The sequence below is a fragment of the Oncorhynchus tshawytscha genome, linkage group LG13 (assembly GCF_018296145.1).
Source record: "Oncorhynchus tshawytscha isolate Ot180627B linkage group LG13, Otsh_v2.0, whole genome shotgun sequence".
NCBI lineage: Eukaryota > Metazoa > Chordata > Actinopteri > Salmoniformes > Salmonidae > Oncorhynchus > Oncorhynchus tshawytscha.
Window position 1 is genome coordinate 34936453 of NC_056441.1, and position 16205 is coordinate 34952657.

Here is a 16205-nt window from a genome sequence, read left to right on the forward strand (position 1 = left end):
GCCCACATCGCACTCTGCACACCCAGAGATAGACTTAGGGCTTGGCCCAGACTGCGGTCGCACTGTAGATGTGAAACATGCACAGCCGAAGGCCCTAACTGCGTATCAACCGTGTAAAGCTGTAGATGTGAAATCTTGCCATGTTAAAAAGGGCCGAACCAGTTCATGGTCGCTGCCAACCGTAAATGTCATGGTCACGTTTCAGACGAACCGCAGTTGCGGTTATACCTTTGGAAAGAGACTAGAGGCTCTTTCAGCGCTCTGCTTTTGAGGGAGGTGATTTGGGTTTTGCGAGAGAGATAGTTAGACATCTTCAAGCGGTTTTCTGACAATTGACATGCCAAAGCATAATCATACACTGTCAGTCTAGGTCTCCTGTTTCTGGTGAACCAGTCACTGTCATTTCCCTGGTTGCAGGAAGTGTGTGTAGGCGTGTCCGGTGTCGATTTGTATCAATTATTTCAGACAGGCAATATTTTATACATTTGAAGGCATCAGCTGTCCATGAGTGGACATACATGAGATGTTATACTATAAATAGCATATAAATAGCATTCTGTTATTGCAGTCTTACTCAGGAACTGAACTGAAGTTATAATTTATGGTCCTAGTCATTTAGAATTCTCTTCGTTTTATGAGCACGGTCAGTGTTTTAGAGACCAATGATTTCCGTATGGTTGCAGAGACCCCGGCGCAAGAGAATCACACGGCTTTGCTTTTGGGAACAATTCACTGGAAGTTGCTGTGTTTCAATGGCTGCTTGTATGGTCTATGCAACCCCTGACCCCCTTCATATAACATAGTGGGCCATTTAGAGATGAAAAATCGTCACCTGCCATCATCTCCCCACCTCAAAAGATGTTCCAATTCAAGGTAGTGCTCACCTATAAAGATTTCAGAACGTTAGGTGATTTTCTGAAGGGTATTTCCAGACTTGGATGGACCGTTGCCAAGTGCCTACACAAACAAGGACGATGATACCTTATCGTTTTGTCACCTGCATCGTTCCGCAGCACTATTTAACGAGCCTGACTTAGTCACCGTGGTGAATCGGCTGGAAGCTCTTCGGTATACTTTGCTTAGGCCTCAGTCTGATTTGATTTCACTGTTTTCCAGTCAGACTCCTTCCTGGTTGTGCAGAGTGCTGTAAAGCTGCATTAAAAAGTGCCAACACTGTATGTTGTATATCTATATAAGGCATTGAATTTAGACTTTTAGGTCTACATGTAAAACAGAGTTGTGGAGCACCTGATTACGATGTGGGACAATTTAAGCCATGTGTTTAACACGGAAAGCACTAAGCTGTTGCTCCCTGAGTTGGATTCTTGCTTGTGCTTCTGTTGGATACTAGGCCTAACTGCCAAGAAGACATGTGCAGTATCTTAGCCTTCCAGCTATGCCTCAGTTAAGATTCTTTGCCTCTGGCTGTTTGGGCTGCACGTTTTAGTAGGGCATCAAGGCCTCTCACATTATGGCCTAGTGGTCCTACCTTGTGGTTCACGTATCCTCCCTTAAGGCTAGTCCTGTCCACGGCCCAACTGAGTCACTGACTGAACTGAACCACATGCCTCACAGTCCACGTTGGCACTCTGCAGTAGAACTGCCAATCAGGGATAGGCCTAGTTTTGTAGCATAGGGCAATGTTTAGGTTTAAATCTTCCTAGCCTGGTTAAACCAGACTAAACACTACACTCTGAGTAAAACATTAGTGAACGTTAGCACTCAGTCTGTTTTAACCAGGCTGTAGCATACTGTCCTGCTTGTCTTGTCCTACCATTCACCTATCATTGCTGGAGGGTACGATCCCTTGCTTTGGAGAATGAGTGCTTTCCTGTGGGTTTTCTACAGCATTGACCTGTACACATTTCACTATTGTGATCTTCTACACTGCCTGATGTTTTTGAGGCTGCAGGTCTCGGACAACAACAACAACAACAAAAATGCAACCGTTACGAGGTTAGGCCTGAGCTGTAGTCGGGGGCTACGATAGATTGTGTGATCATGTGACCTGGTGTCTTGTGACGTCTCTGTCAATCAAAACACGTTTGGAGATATTCATAACCATATTAGGACTAGACACTGAGGTGTGCGTGCGGTAGCTTTCTGAAAACGTCGTTTTTCCTGAGCTCTGTATGTACATGTATGTACATACCTCACTTTGAAGTTGTGCATTCTTTCATATTAAGTCCTAATTGTATAGAAATATATGTATCATATGCCTCAACAACTTCTTTTTATAGTGTGGGTGGTTATAATGGATTTTCTGTCTGTGTACATAGAGGATTATAAATACATTATAACTACAGAGAATGATGATGTAAATTACAGGCCTCCAGTCTGAGCTGAACACATGCCTTTCTATTGCAGAGAGAGAGAGAGAGAGAACGAAAGAGAGGAAAACTGAGGACAAACTTGGTTTTGGTCTGGATTCATGCCTTTTTTTAAGCGTTGTGTGTTCTCCAATCGTCTCCCATCTCCTCTATGTTTTAGCCCTTTTCACTTCCTGTTTTAGTCTCCTTCTCGTTCCATCCTGTCTGCAACACTTTCCTGTTGTCCCTCTCTCTGTTTTTCTCTCTAACAATGTCAGCTTTGTGTGACAGTGAAGGGGAGAGGTGGGGGGGTCAAGGTGTCAGGCGGTGTGTCTGTCGGGTATTTGCCGCCGCTGTACAAGGATGCCCCTGAAGAAAGAGTGAAAGGTGCCGAGGGTGGAGGCGAGAAACGTGAGGTTACCCACGGGGTGAAGTGAAGAACGCTCCTCAGCACTGATTCTCGTTCTCCTTGTTTAACGTTGGACAGTGTTACAAAAGCTCTGCAGTTTTAATGGGCACCAGTGCACCCGTCTATAGGGTCATCTGGAGCGTGGGTGTATAGGGCTCAGTGTTTAAACTGTGATCAGTTATGGATGGCATTGATTGGTTTTATTGGTGTTTGTGTGTGTGTATGTGTGGTGTATGTACAGTATGCACTCTGTCATGAATGTAATGAAACAGTAGGCTTTACCCATCAGAGTTTTATGCCATCCTATCAAAGCATAGATTGCTTTTCGGCCCCAATATATCGTTTGTATATTAATGTTAATTATACCTTTGGAAAGAATTGTGGGTGAAATTAACCATGGAAGTGCAGATAGAAATGTAATGAATAGAGCTAACAGGAGACCTTATTCTACCTGACAGACAATCACATCTGCTCTACTCAGTACTTTTCTATCTGAGCGCTCTGCATTTCACCCTCCTGAAGAGGCCCCTGTTCTGACAGCCGTCAGGAGAGTTCTGTGTCTGAACTGGCTCCATCTAGTGGTCAATGAAGTTAATTACATTAAAACAGCTGTGCCACTCCTATTTGTTTACATTACATTACACGACATGTTCCAATGGTCTTACATTTAGGATTGTTTTGATTGGTTGATATGTGAAAACGTTTTGTTGATGATAATAAGGCCTACATAGAAAAGGCTCCAAGAACAATGTCTAACATCCTGGTGGATAATGGATGGAACATACTACTTACTGTATGTAGGCTATTTACATGAAATGCATAGATAGCCGAGTTCCATTTCTATGTGATTGGTTAATGTGATTTCGTCATTACTGTAGCTCACTGCTGGACTGCTGTGAATAAAGCAACGTGAGGGATAATAGAATGATTGTCATTTACAGTACAGGGTGTTTACTCCTTTCACACACCCGGTCCTCCCCTTTAAAGACACTGTGTACAGGGTGTTTACTCCTTTCACACACCCGGTCCTCCCCTTTAAAGACACTGTGTACAGGGTGTTTACTCCTTTCACACACCCGGTCCTCCCCTTTAAAGACACTGTGTACAGGGTGTTTACTCCTTTCACACACCCGGTCCTCCCCTTTAAAGACACTGTGTACAGGGTGTTTACTCCTTTCACACACCCGGTCCTCCCCTTTAAAGACACTGTGTACAGGGTGTTTACTCCTTTCACACACCCGGTCCTCCCCTTTAAAGACACTGTGTACAGGGTGATCTTTACTCTGTGTCCAAAATGTGTGACTTAAAGGAGAGGGAGAGAGGAGAACGAAAGCGGGCAAAGAGAGAGAGGTGGCTTGTCCACCCCCGGATGGCTCCATATTTGTCCCGCGTGTATGCTTTTTTTTGTGGGTGTGTTTGTCGTTTTATTCGTTCGTCCTCCTCTCCCAAGACCTCCTGGCAGGAAGGGCTCAATGAGCAGGGCAGCTGTGAGCGGGCCGAAACAGAGGTGCTCATTGTGTGTGTGATCCTGCGGTGGAATCTGATACAGTATCCAGCATCACAGGGCTGTGCTGTCTGCAGTTTCTCTCCTTCTCCCTCGCTCTTCCTTTCCTTCGCTCTCGTCCCTCTCGTCCTCTCTCTCTCTCTCTCTCTCTGTGTGTCTCTCTCTCTCTCTTCTTTCTCCCTCAATCCCCCCTCTCTTTCTCGCTCTCTCCCCCCTGTCTCGTTCTCCCAGTTACTGTTTTGGAGAGTTAATGGGGCATTACAATATTGCTCTTTCTCTCTCTCTCTCTCTGTTTATAAAGAGTTCCCTCTCTCATAGACCCTTGACCCGTCCTCTTCCCTCTCTCTGTCTCTCAGAGTTTAGTGTGCTGGTAATAGACTGTGGTCACGATTCTCCGAGTCAATATTAACGCACCATTTGAGAGTTCCCCATAAATATCGTCACCTGAGGCCTTCAAACCGGTTGTTAACTCTGGGTGTCACCTAAACACAATGAGCCTGGATTGGATCATTGTGCTAAAAATGATGTCATACCGTATGTTCTAATTCAGTGGTGTTTACACTATAATACAGAGTACAGACTTTCCTATTGGAATAATTGTATCATATCGTTACGTATGACTGTGATTTTTCAGTTAATCAAAATATTCATTCCTATGATTGCTTTCCTCTTTCATGTCAAAAGTGCTGTTTATTCAAGTGGCTGGGAATAACTCTAGTAAATGTGGCTCACTGTTTTCCATTGTAATGGCGACATTAAAGATGTCATTTGAATGCATATTAAAGGTCTGCGGTAAATCCAGGTCATTCCCACAATTCCTGCCTTTCAAATGCTTGACTGGCATCGTAAGGATATTAGGACTAGTGTCACTGCAGGGTGAATTCATCTTTGCCACTCCACTAAACAGCGTAGAAAACTCCACCTAGCATCTCGAACACAGACAGGGCAGCCAAGACCAACGCTGAAAAATAATGCAACTTTGAGAAAAGTCCCTCCACTGAAACATAGTAAAGAACGATGGAAGTACCTGGCTTCCTTGGGCTGCACACGGCTCTCTTTGTTGGAGTGGCCAGGTACTTTGCCACATTCCTGAACCAACCAAGGGCCCCGTTCCGGCTAAATTGGTAACTGGGTGGAGTCAAAATGATTCCTCCTGCTCGGTAACAGAGCATATTTGAAGTAATACTTGCTTTGTTGAGTACATGAATTCAAGCATTGCCGTCTTGCATCGCAAGAAAGCTATAGCATTCCACATCTTATCCAACCCAAGTCTTACTTGGGCAGAACAGACCAGTTTCCTGGACCAAGATCTTAGCGCTCAATTGAGAATCCCCATTTGAACGTTTTTTGTTGTTGTTGTTGCCCAGAAGTAGGTTTAATGTGGGCCTGGAAAACCTGCCTTTCATTTTCACGTGTTCTACTCCGCTAGCCAGCACCTTGCCTCAACAGGTGTGCGTTTCTTTCGTCGTCCGATTGACAGACGGTCATACCTGGTCTGGAGGCAGGATGTGAGATTGGCGGCGATGTCAGCGGCCGGTCTATTCGGTTTACACAGGCTTCCATGACTCAGCACTATCACATATATGGCGCTTGTTATATTTGCTTGACAGACACTGGTCGAATAGAGGAGGCTGTTCCTGGGGTTAGCTGGAGTGTAGAAGATGGTGGACTTGGCATGGGGACTTTTTATTACCGTAAAAGTTTACAGCCATGATTATGTGGAGGATACTTAGAGCGTAACATTAAGGTACAGGCCTAATATTGAATCTACAAATCTAACTGGAATGGTTATTGCCCATGGTGGTGGGTCTCAGACCAAGGTCAATACAGAAACTATTGTGATCTGTAAGATGGTTCCTATCAATTGGTTTCAATGTCAAAACTACTCTATACCATGATGGAGTCCATCCACGAAGATGTAACCATGGCTCACGACCATAACTCCATGCGGTTTTTCAATTTATTAACCCTCTCCCGCTCGCCGTCTCTCCACAGATCCAGTGGATGTGTTGCGGATGCTGCAGCTGCCCTCTCTCCCCGAGGGGGTGCGGAAGGTTCCAGGCTTCTGCACCTCCCGGCGCGCCGGTACCGCTGACCACGCCTACCGCATCTCCAAGAAGGCCCAGATCTCTGCCCCTACCAATCAGCTCTTCTCAGGTACCTCTATATCCTCTATATGTCTAACTGGGCCGTGTTCATTAGGCACCAAACGGATGAAAACAGACTGAAACAGGGATGGACTGCCTGTACTTTCCCAATAGGAAACGTTCATTTTCGTTTTCCGTTGCAAAACATTTCAGACGTCTGCCGATGCGTGCGCTAATGAACACGACCCAGGCCTCAAATGAACTAAAGCTACAACATACCTCATCCCTCAGGTTGACTTGGAAAGATGTGGTCGACATAACCTGTAAATAGGATTGCTGAAACAATGGAAACAGACTGGGGCGCACAATTCATGCCTCGTGCATTCTGTGAATTTATTTTTTGTAATGTGTCATGATTGCTATTTGTGTCCCTTTTTTGTGTGCGTTTCTTATCATTGTTGTTTGGTTTTAGGATTTATTTTCATCTTACAATTACCTTAAGGAGGTTAGTTGGACCATAACTTTGCAGCTTTAGTGCTAGATTGCTTTTGTGTTAGGCATATGATTATTTCGTGCAAGAGCATGTGAAATGTAAATGCCTTTGGAGGAGACGAAACACGTTAAGAGCCAACTAACTACCGTCTGAGACCCTGAAGCGCATTAGGATTGTAGCACTTCAGTGGTTGAAAGATATCCCGAAAAGTCAAAACGCTCATTTAAGCTCATTTTTTGTTTGTTTGGGTTCTCGATTTCTCTACACCCACCTGTCTGTTCACACTTCAGTCCTTCAAACCCTCGCTTTTAAATTCCAATAAAACACGCAACTGCTAGACAGCCCTAACTCTAATTTTCAGGAATGAATCTCATTAATCGTCTGCCCATCCACTGTATCTAATATCCTTCTTCCCACAATGCCTCCCGTTCTCCCCTTTCTGCTTTACTCCTCCTCTTTTCTTCTCTTCATGCCTCCTCCTCCCCCCATCTCCCCCAGGTCGTTTCCCGGAGAACTTCTCCATCATGGCTCTGGTCAAGGCCCATGCGGGCCTCCAGGCCTTCCTGCTGTCCATCTACAGTGAGCAGGGTGTCCAGCAGCTGGGGGTGGAGCTGGGACGCTCCCCTGTCTTCCTGTACGAGGACCAGACCGGCAAGCCCGCGCCCGAGGACTACCCCCTCTTCAGCGGCGTCAACCTGGCCGACGGCAAGTCAGTAACAACACGTCCCGCGGCTCTGTGTTTGTGTGTGTGTGGGGTGTGTGTGTTTGTGTGTGTGGGGTGTGTGTGTGGGGTGTGTGTGTGGGGTGTGTTTGTGTGTGTGGGGTGTGTGTGTGGGGTGTGTTTGTGTGTGTGGTGTGGGTATGTGTGGTGTGTGTGTGTGTGTGGGGTGTGTGTGTGTGGTGTGTGTGTGTGTGTGTGTGTGTGTGTGTGTGTGTGTGTGTGTGTGTGTGTCAGTGTTTCCATGCATGGTTGTTTTTGTTTCATACACACTACATAATCTGAGTATCTTCTTCATTAGTCAGATTTTGTAGGGTTGTTCTGAGATTTGACTCATTTTGCCTCAGTGTCCCAGAATGGTGGTTTTCAAACCTCTCCTCAAGGACTCCCAGACATTTCGCAATTTTGTTGTAGCCCTGAACTCAGTCACTGATTCAACTGATCAATGGCTTGATAATTAGTGGACAAGTTGAACTTTGGTATGTTAGCTCTGGTATAGTTTAAATGTGTGGATCGGCCAGGGGTCCCAGAGGAGAGGTTTGAAAACCCCTGTCTCAGAACAGTCTGGTTTCAATCGCATGAAGTCACACACACACACACACACACACACACACACACACACACACACACACACACACACACAAGTGTAACTTAAATGGTGTACATTGGGGTTTCCTTTAAGCAACCCACACCAACACATTACACAGTTGTGCTTTACCTCCTCCCTGCCTGTAGGTGGCACCGCATCGCTATCTCCGTGTCGAAGAAGAACGTCACTCTGCTCCTGGACTGTAAGAAGCGCATGACCAGGGCCCTGCCCCGCAGCAAAAGCCCCGTGGTGGACACCAAGGGCATCACCGTGTTCGGAGCACGCCTGCTGGATGAGGAGGTCTTCCAGGTCAGAGGTCACACAGTCAGGCACTAGTCACCAGTACCATAGAGCTAAACACTGAGTGTACAAAAGATTAGGAACAATCTTCCTAATTTTGAGTTGCACCCCCTTGAGTTGCCCTCAGAACAGCCTCAATTCGTCGGGTCATGGAGTCTACAAGGTGTCGAAAGTGTTCCACAAGGATGCTGGCCCATGTTGACTCCAATGCTTCCCACACTTGTGTCAAGTTGGCTGGGTATCGTTTGGGTGGTGGACCATTCTTGATACACACGGGAAACTGTTGAGCATGAAAAACCCAGCAGCGTTGCAGTTCTTGACACAAAACGGTGCGCCTGGCACCTACTACCATACCCCGTATAAAGGCACTTAAATCTTTTGTCTTGCCCGTTCACCCTCTGAATGGCACACATACACAATCCATGTCTCAATTGTCACAAGAATTAAAAATCCTTCTTTAACCTGTCTCCTCCCCTTCAACTACACTGATTGAAGTGGTTTTAACAAGTGACATGAATAAGGGATCATAGCTTTCACCTGGATTCAGTCTGTCATGGAGAGAGCACGTGTTCCTAATGTTTTGTACACTCAGCGTACATGACACTAATGCCATAGAGATATACATGTCCCAATGTTATTAGATTGCTTCCTTTTCTCGTCTCCTTCCTGAGAACTGACAGGGGGAAAAACGGAAGGTGGGTCTTACTTCCTACTTTGACCCATCAAGTTGTTACAGGTTTGTGGTCTTGAAGGAAAGGGGGCTAGGGAGTGTGAAGGCTACTGGGACAGCGTTAACGGCTGTTGTGGCGGTACCATTTTTATTGAGGTGTTCAATCTGCTTCACTAAATAGGCTACCGTGTTATGTCATTACCAAGCTGAGCCGCTCACATTGACAGGATAACCAATATTCTTCCTTCGTCTTTATCTTCTTGTTTGTCCAACAAACACCTGATAAACCCCGGGCGTCTTCAAAAGCAGCGGATCTGCTTTCAGCTCAGGAACGGATTCCAATTCAATGACTCTTTCGTTTCAACGAGGTTTTCCGTTTGTTTTCCCCCACTCCCACGCAGGGTGATATCCAACAGCTGCTGATCGCATCCAACCCTCAGGCTGCTTATGACTTCTGTGAACACTACAGCCCCGACTGTGACTCCCCTCTACCCAAGACCCAGTCCCAGGACCCCAACACATACGTGAGTAGCGCGGCAAAACGCCACATACACTGAACCTGTAACCTTGAAGTGAATTAGGATTCGCCATTACCCTGCTAAAGTCACAGCGGCTCTAAATTGCTCCACTGACTATCAATGCATCTCACCACAGTCCATCCATGCAGTCCAGCTACTTCAAGCATCACAACCACAGCATAAAACAACGTCGTCCCACACAAGCTAATGCAGCAGAACACATTATAGCACGATACCGCCACCCTAAACCCAATAATCGCTGATATGGTGGCATGTCCACGCAAACTCCTCTGCTCACTAAAGGCGGTGAGGCCTCGTCATCCCCAGACATCGACAGCTCCAGGAAGTCATCAAAGTGCTGCTCTGTCCTCTCGCTTTGTGAATTTGTATCTATCCACTTTCCACCTCACCTACGTGTGTTCTGAGGGAATTCAATGAAAAGAGAGCCCACTACAAAACCACACACAATAAAAACAATGCTGTTGCACTTCAGTAATACAGGCAAACTGATGAGACACTGAGCAAGAGTCAAGTCAGGTCAAATTGAGTTTTTCAATTGTTTGGGTTTGTTGAAATCCTGATGCAAGACGTATTGCAATAAAGACACACAAGCGTTGCATCACAGTTGATTTGAACTCAACTTGAATTACAATGGGTTTTTTTTTAGAACAAAATGGAAGACAGAGAGGTTGGGGAAAGAGGATGATACAACCAGCTTCTCTACTCTTCGTCATTTCATTTCATGACTATGGAGAAGTTTCATGACTATCACAGACGGTTTAGAAATGCTGCTGAAATGAGTGCTGTGTGGTTTTCTTCGTTGCGTTTGTTTTCTCGTTCATCTAGACCCTCCATGTGTCTCCATTACAAGCGCTCCGGACATTAATCGACACACGGAGGCCTAATGAATCGAAAAACATTGCTTTTATTTACTTTTCCAATCAATGCACTCATCCCCACCTAACCCCCCCCCCCCCACTCTCTCCTTTCATGCATTCCTCTCCACCCCCTCTACCTTTCTCTCCCTTTCAAACTCACTCTTCGCCCCTCCTGTCCTCCATTCCTCTGCCTGTGTGACCCTCTTGCCCACACCCCCATCTCTCTCAGTACTTTGATGAGGAGCAAGATGACCATGAGTAACTCTATTATTATGGGGGAACAACAGCCCCCCCTCTCTGTCCACCTCCCCTCCCCCAACCAGGTGGTAAATAGGGAGGAAGAGAATCAAAATAGAGGGAAAGGAGGGAGAGATAGAGGCACCGAGAAAGAGGTATGAAGGCAAATATAGGTTTCAGGCTCAGTACATGAAAATAGAATGACATTTTTGTACATCATTTTGTACATGTTTTGCAATGAGAGGGATTTCCGACTTTAAGAAATCCCTTATAGTATTGTGAAAGTTTAGGTCGCCATGCCTCTCTCCCTGTCACTCTATTTCTCCTCTGTAATGCTGCCCTTCTCATGATGTCCTTCACACGACCACTCATCCTCTTACATCACCTCGTTTCACCTCACCTTTCACATTGAATTAACATTGTGTTATTAATGTTGCAGGAATGTCATTTACATGTTGTCAGTGTGGTATATATGAAGAATTGTAGGTATGTTTACAATGTTGGGGCACTGGGGGTTCAGGTACAGCACACACACTGCCCCTCTCTACTTATTCTCTGGACACACTGCCCCTCTCTCCCTTATTCTCTGGGCACACTGCCCCTCTCTCCCTTATTCTCTGGGCACACTGCCCCTCTCTCCCTTATTCTCTGGGCACACTGCCCCTCTCTCCCTTATTCTCTGGCCACACTGCCCCTCTCTCCCTTATTCTCTGGGCACACTGCCCCTCTCCCTCTCTGGACACACTTATTCTCTGGGCACACTGCCCCTCTCTCCCTTATTCTCTGGGCACACTGCCCCTCTCTCCCACACTTATTCTCTGGGCACACTGCCCCTCTCTCCCTTATTCTCTGGGCACACTGCCCACTCCCCTCTCCCTTATTCTCTGGGCCACACTGCCCCTCTCTCCCTTATTCTCTGTGCACACTGCCCCTCTCTCCCACACTTATTCTCTGGCCACACTGCCCCTCTCTCCTTTATTTTCTGGCCACACTGCCCCTCTCTCCCTTATTGTCTGGCCACACTGCCCCTCTCTCCTTTATTTTCTGGCCACACTGCCCCCCTCTCTCCCTTATTCTCTGGCCACACTGCCCCTCTCTCCCACACTTATTTCTCTGGGCACACTGCCCCTCTCTCCCTTATTCTCTGGGCACACTGCCCCTCTCTCCCTTATTCTCTGGCCACACTGCCCCTCTCTCCCTTATTCTCTGTGCACACTGCCCCTCTCTCCCTTATTCTCTGGGCACACTGCCCCTCTCTCCCTTATTCTCTGGCCACACTGCCCCTCTGTCCTTTATTTTCTGGCCACACTGCCCCTCTCTCCCTTATTCTCTGGGCACACTGCCCCTCTCTCCCTTATTCTCTGGGCACACTGCCCCTCTCTCTCCTTATTCTCTGGCCACACTGCCCCTCTCTCCCTTATTCTCTGGGCACACTGCCCCTCTCTCCCTTATTCTCTGGGCACACTGCCCCTCTCTCCCTTATTCTCTGGGCACACTCTCCCCTCTCTCCCTTATTCTCTGGGCACACTGCCCCTCTCTCCCTTATTTTCTGGCCACACTGCCCCTCTCTCCCTTATTCTCTGGGCACACTGCCCCTCTCTCCCTTATTCTCTGGGTACACTGCCCCTCTCTCCCTTATTCTCTGGCCACTCTGCCCCTCTCTCCCTTATTCTCTGGGCACACTGCCCCTCTCTCCCTTATTCTCTGGGCACACTGCCCCTCTCTCCCTTATTCTCTGGGCACACTGCCCCTCTCCCTTATTCTCTGGCCACACTGGGCTGGACCAACTGTCAAGAGAAGGAAGGAAAATTAATGAATACACAACAATGGGCAATATATTTTGATATCATTTTTTTGCCATTGCTCATATGATTATTACCCTCAACTTGGAAATAACAACTTAATGCAGTACATGTTTTGTGCCAAAATAAGCATTAAAGGTAGACTCAGTGATAGTGTCATATCCCGGAGTCTGAGTCTCAGTTTAAGCAAATTCTTATGACAAAACAACAGAGCATTTGTATAGAATGACTAGTTGAGGATGGAGAGGGATTATTCAACTCAGACAGCAGTGGGTGAGAAAGGGCTGCTATGCAGTCAGGTGTGTCTGTATTAACGTGTCATTGGCATGTCTGTTTCATTATGGGATTAACAACTGCATTTCTGCTTGTCGTATGTATAAAGGTCACCGCATGCGTCCACATATTTGACTGTGTTATCGGTCTACCTGTCGTTTGGTCAATTTAAGGTCTCAATGAGTCTGTCTACAAGTCTAAATATGCCCGTCTGCCCATTTGTCTGTGAATCTCTCTGTGTCTCGGTTTCACTGCCTGTCTAAATACCTGTGTTTGTTAATGTCCCTTTTTTGTGCTATATTATCCCTTTGTTGTCAATATCTCATTATGTGTAATATACATGTTTCCCATAGCATGTCCAATGAGCTATTCTCTACATATATGCATACAAACTGTACATATTTTTGTATTTGCCTTTCATTTGAATATATCTGTTCCCATCTGTGTATTTTCTTCATCTAGTCACGATATCAGATCACACCCCAGTCAAACTAACTTTTGCGCAGTGCTGCTGCTTCTCTATGAGCTCACAGCTCTCTTGCAGTTGGACGGCTCAGTGCATCAGAGGCTTCTCAGTGTGTCCTTGGCTACAGCTTTACCTGACCGTTATATCCCCAGTGCCTCCGCCAGCCACAGGTTCCAGTTTTCATTAGCACAGAGATGCTGCTTTTTTAAATCTGGAGAATGGCATTACTGGAGAGATCAGCATCCATCAGCACTGTACGTGCTGAGTATTAGGCTACACACTGTTTTAAATTGACTGCCAAAAGATCCTTCTACACGGACCCCTGTTGTAATTTGAGCGTTGCCGTTGGCAAATAACTACATTCCTACCCTGTTCCGATTAGTCAAGGTTTCAATTGGCTATAAAATGCTTATTCCCCATCTTTCCTGTGCTACATTGACACAAAGTATTTTTTATAGGTGCCCACTTTCTGCTGTATCCAGTAATGCCAGAACAGTCTCAGTTAATCACCCAAGCCTAAGCCATCTTTAAATCACTGTCTCAAAACATCCACCCTTGTCTTTCTCTCTCCATCTATCCATCCCTTGTGCCTTCATCCCCTCCCACCCCCAATGTATCTCTCTACCTCTCCTCTCTCAACACCCACCCACCCTCACAAACTACAACACAACACCACCAATGTGCATAAACGACAGAAGGATGCCAATGGCATTGCTGACAAACGCAAACCTGTAGTAGTTAAGGCTGCAAAACCTGTAGTAGTTAAGGCGGCAAAACCCATAGTAGTTAAGGCGGCAAAACCCATAGTAGTTAAGGCTGTAAAACCTGTAGTAGTTAAGGCTGTAAAACCTGTAGTAAAGGCTGCAAAACCTGTAGTAAAGGCTGCAAAACCTGTAGTAAAGGCTGCAAAACCTGTAGAAGTTAAGGCGGCAAAACCTGTAGTAGTTAAGGCTGCAAAACCTGTAGTAGTTAAGGCTGCAAAACCTGTAGTAGTTAAGGCTGCAAAACCTGTAGTAGATAAGGCGGCAAAACCTGCCCCATCCAAACCTGCGAAAGCAGAGATTGCCAAGCTTGAGGCCAAAGCTGCCGCACCTGCCACAGCCAAACTAGCTAAAACCGAACCTGCTGCCGCCAAGCCCACCAAAGCCAAGCCTTCCCCGGCCAAACAAGCCAAAGCCAAACCAACTGCAATTGAAGTCCTCCTGGCCAAGATCAAACCCACTGCAGTCACACCAGTGGTCAAGCCCACACCTGCCACAAAAAATGGCGGTGGAAAAAAAGTCAATGGCAAGCCTGTAGTAGAGAAGAAACTAAATGGTAATTCCAAGGTCAATGGCAATGCCAAACCTGTAGTTGAGAAGAAACTAAATGGTAATTCCAAGGTCAATGGCAATGCCAAACCTGTAGTAGAGAAGAAAGTAAAAGGTGAGGCCAAAGTTAATGGCAACGGTAAAACTGCTGAGGATAAGAAAGTTAATGGTGATGGGAAAAGCGGCAGTTACAGAAAAGCTCATGGCAACGGTGTAGGAGCAGCCAAACCTGGAACCACTAAAGCCCCGACAGACAGAAAAGTCACCAAAGTTCAAATAGAAAAAACTGTGGTCAGCAAAGTGAAACCAGCAAAACCAGAAACCGAAGTCAAAGTTAAAGTAGTAAAAACCGAGATCACTAAAGCCAAACCAACAGAGTCGGTCGTCGTCAAAGTTCCTCCCTTCCCCAAACCTGCACCAAAGAAAGAGCTGCCAGAGAAAACCAAGGTGGCGCTTGATGTAAATAACATCAAATCGATGACCCAAAAAATGCCTCCCTTTGGCAAGACTGCACTCAGTGGCACCGTCGTCCCTGTGCCGGAAAAACCAAAGAAGAAACCGGGCAACGGTTATCAACAGGTACAAACAAAGAGCCCGTGGTGGCAGTCCAGAGCTGTATCTTCCAGCTATCCCTTCTGGGAACCAGGTCGTTCTCCATCCAGATTTTACTGCAAATGTCCGTTCAACAAGCAGACTTGAAGTGTCGGATAATAGTTTTAGTGCCAAGTTTTAGGTCTAAGAGTTAAGACTTTTTTTTTCAGACACATTTGGTGCGCAGAGAAAAAAACATTTCACACAATGATACATACCTTCACCATGGGTATATTACTTACATAGATTACAGTAATACTACAAAGCTGTGACTTATTTGTTTCATAGTCATATCTATAGAATAACTACCTGATTTATACTTGTTGTCTAAATTATACATATCATCATTTACAAATCTTGGATTTACAAATCTATAAAGCTAAAAGATGCAGAGTTTGACGGTTTTGTAGCTGCAATGCTTTTTCAACTGAAACACCCCGAACCACTATAGAATTTAGTGTAAAACCTAGGTGGTGGACAACCTGGACCTCAGAAAGGAAGTTGGCCCATATCAACCTGGACCCTCTCTTCCGTTTATATATCTATATGATGGTGAGAACCTATATGATATAGCGGTGTAACAGACTGTCATATTGACGCATGGCTACCTGTACAGTCTCCTCTCCGTTTCCTTACAAACTCTCCTTCAAAGCTCCTGAAACTCCGAATCTGTTCTCAACGTTCACACAAGCAAGGCCTGTTGTCTTCTTTTTTTGTGTTTTTTTTTTTTAAATCATGAAATAATAACGAGTGGTGCGCTAATCAAGTGAATGAGCTGTGTGCATGTCTTTCTTACACGGAAAATTGAAGACAGGAAAACGTACGTACCCACACAATCTGCAGACCGCACAACAACATGTTTCCCATTTCTCTCTGTCTTTTCTTCTCTTCAAAACGTGTGTTCACTCAAAGACTGGGGTCCTTGTCCTGATCATATTTGAGTTCAAATATGATTGAAGCAGTCTCACAGAAATTAAGCACGCTAAACATGCTTAGGTATCAGTTCAACTTCATTCCGTGTACACCGTAAACCTCTGGCTCGATTACTATT

At 45.8% G+C, this 16205-nt stretch overlaps 1 protein-coding gene across 7 annotated transcripts in view; it reads left to right on the forward strand.

Moving 5' to 3' along the window:
* LOC112266019 (collagen alpha-1(XI) chain-like) overlaps positions 1–16205 on the forward strand; it is a 46686-nt gene that overhangs the window by 4612 nt on the left and 25869 nt on the right. For 3 of the 7 annotated variants that reach the window (XM_042295592.1, XM_042295594.1, XM_042295595.1), the window contains exons 2-6: positions 6218–6379; positions 7301–7511; positions 8256–8418; positions 9481–9603; positions 13949–15142. In XM_042295592.1, coding sequence (XP_042151526.1) covers positions 6218–6379; positions 7301–7511; positions 8256–8418; positions 9481–9603; positions 13949–15142 — 1853 coding nt within the window. The remainder of the gene's footprint in view (positions 1–6217; positions 6380–7300; positions 7512–8255; positions 8419–9480; positions 9604–13948; positions 15143–16205) is intronic. The other 4 variants (XM_042295596.1, XM_042295597.1, XM_042295598.1 and 1 more) reach the window with 2 other exon arrangements.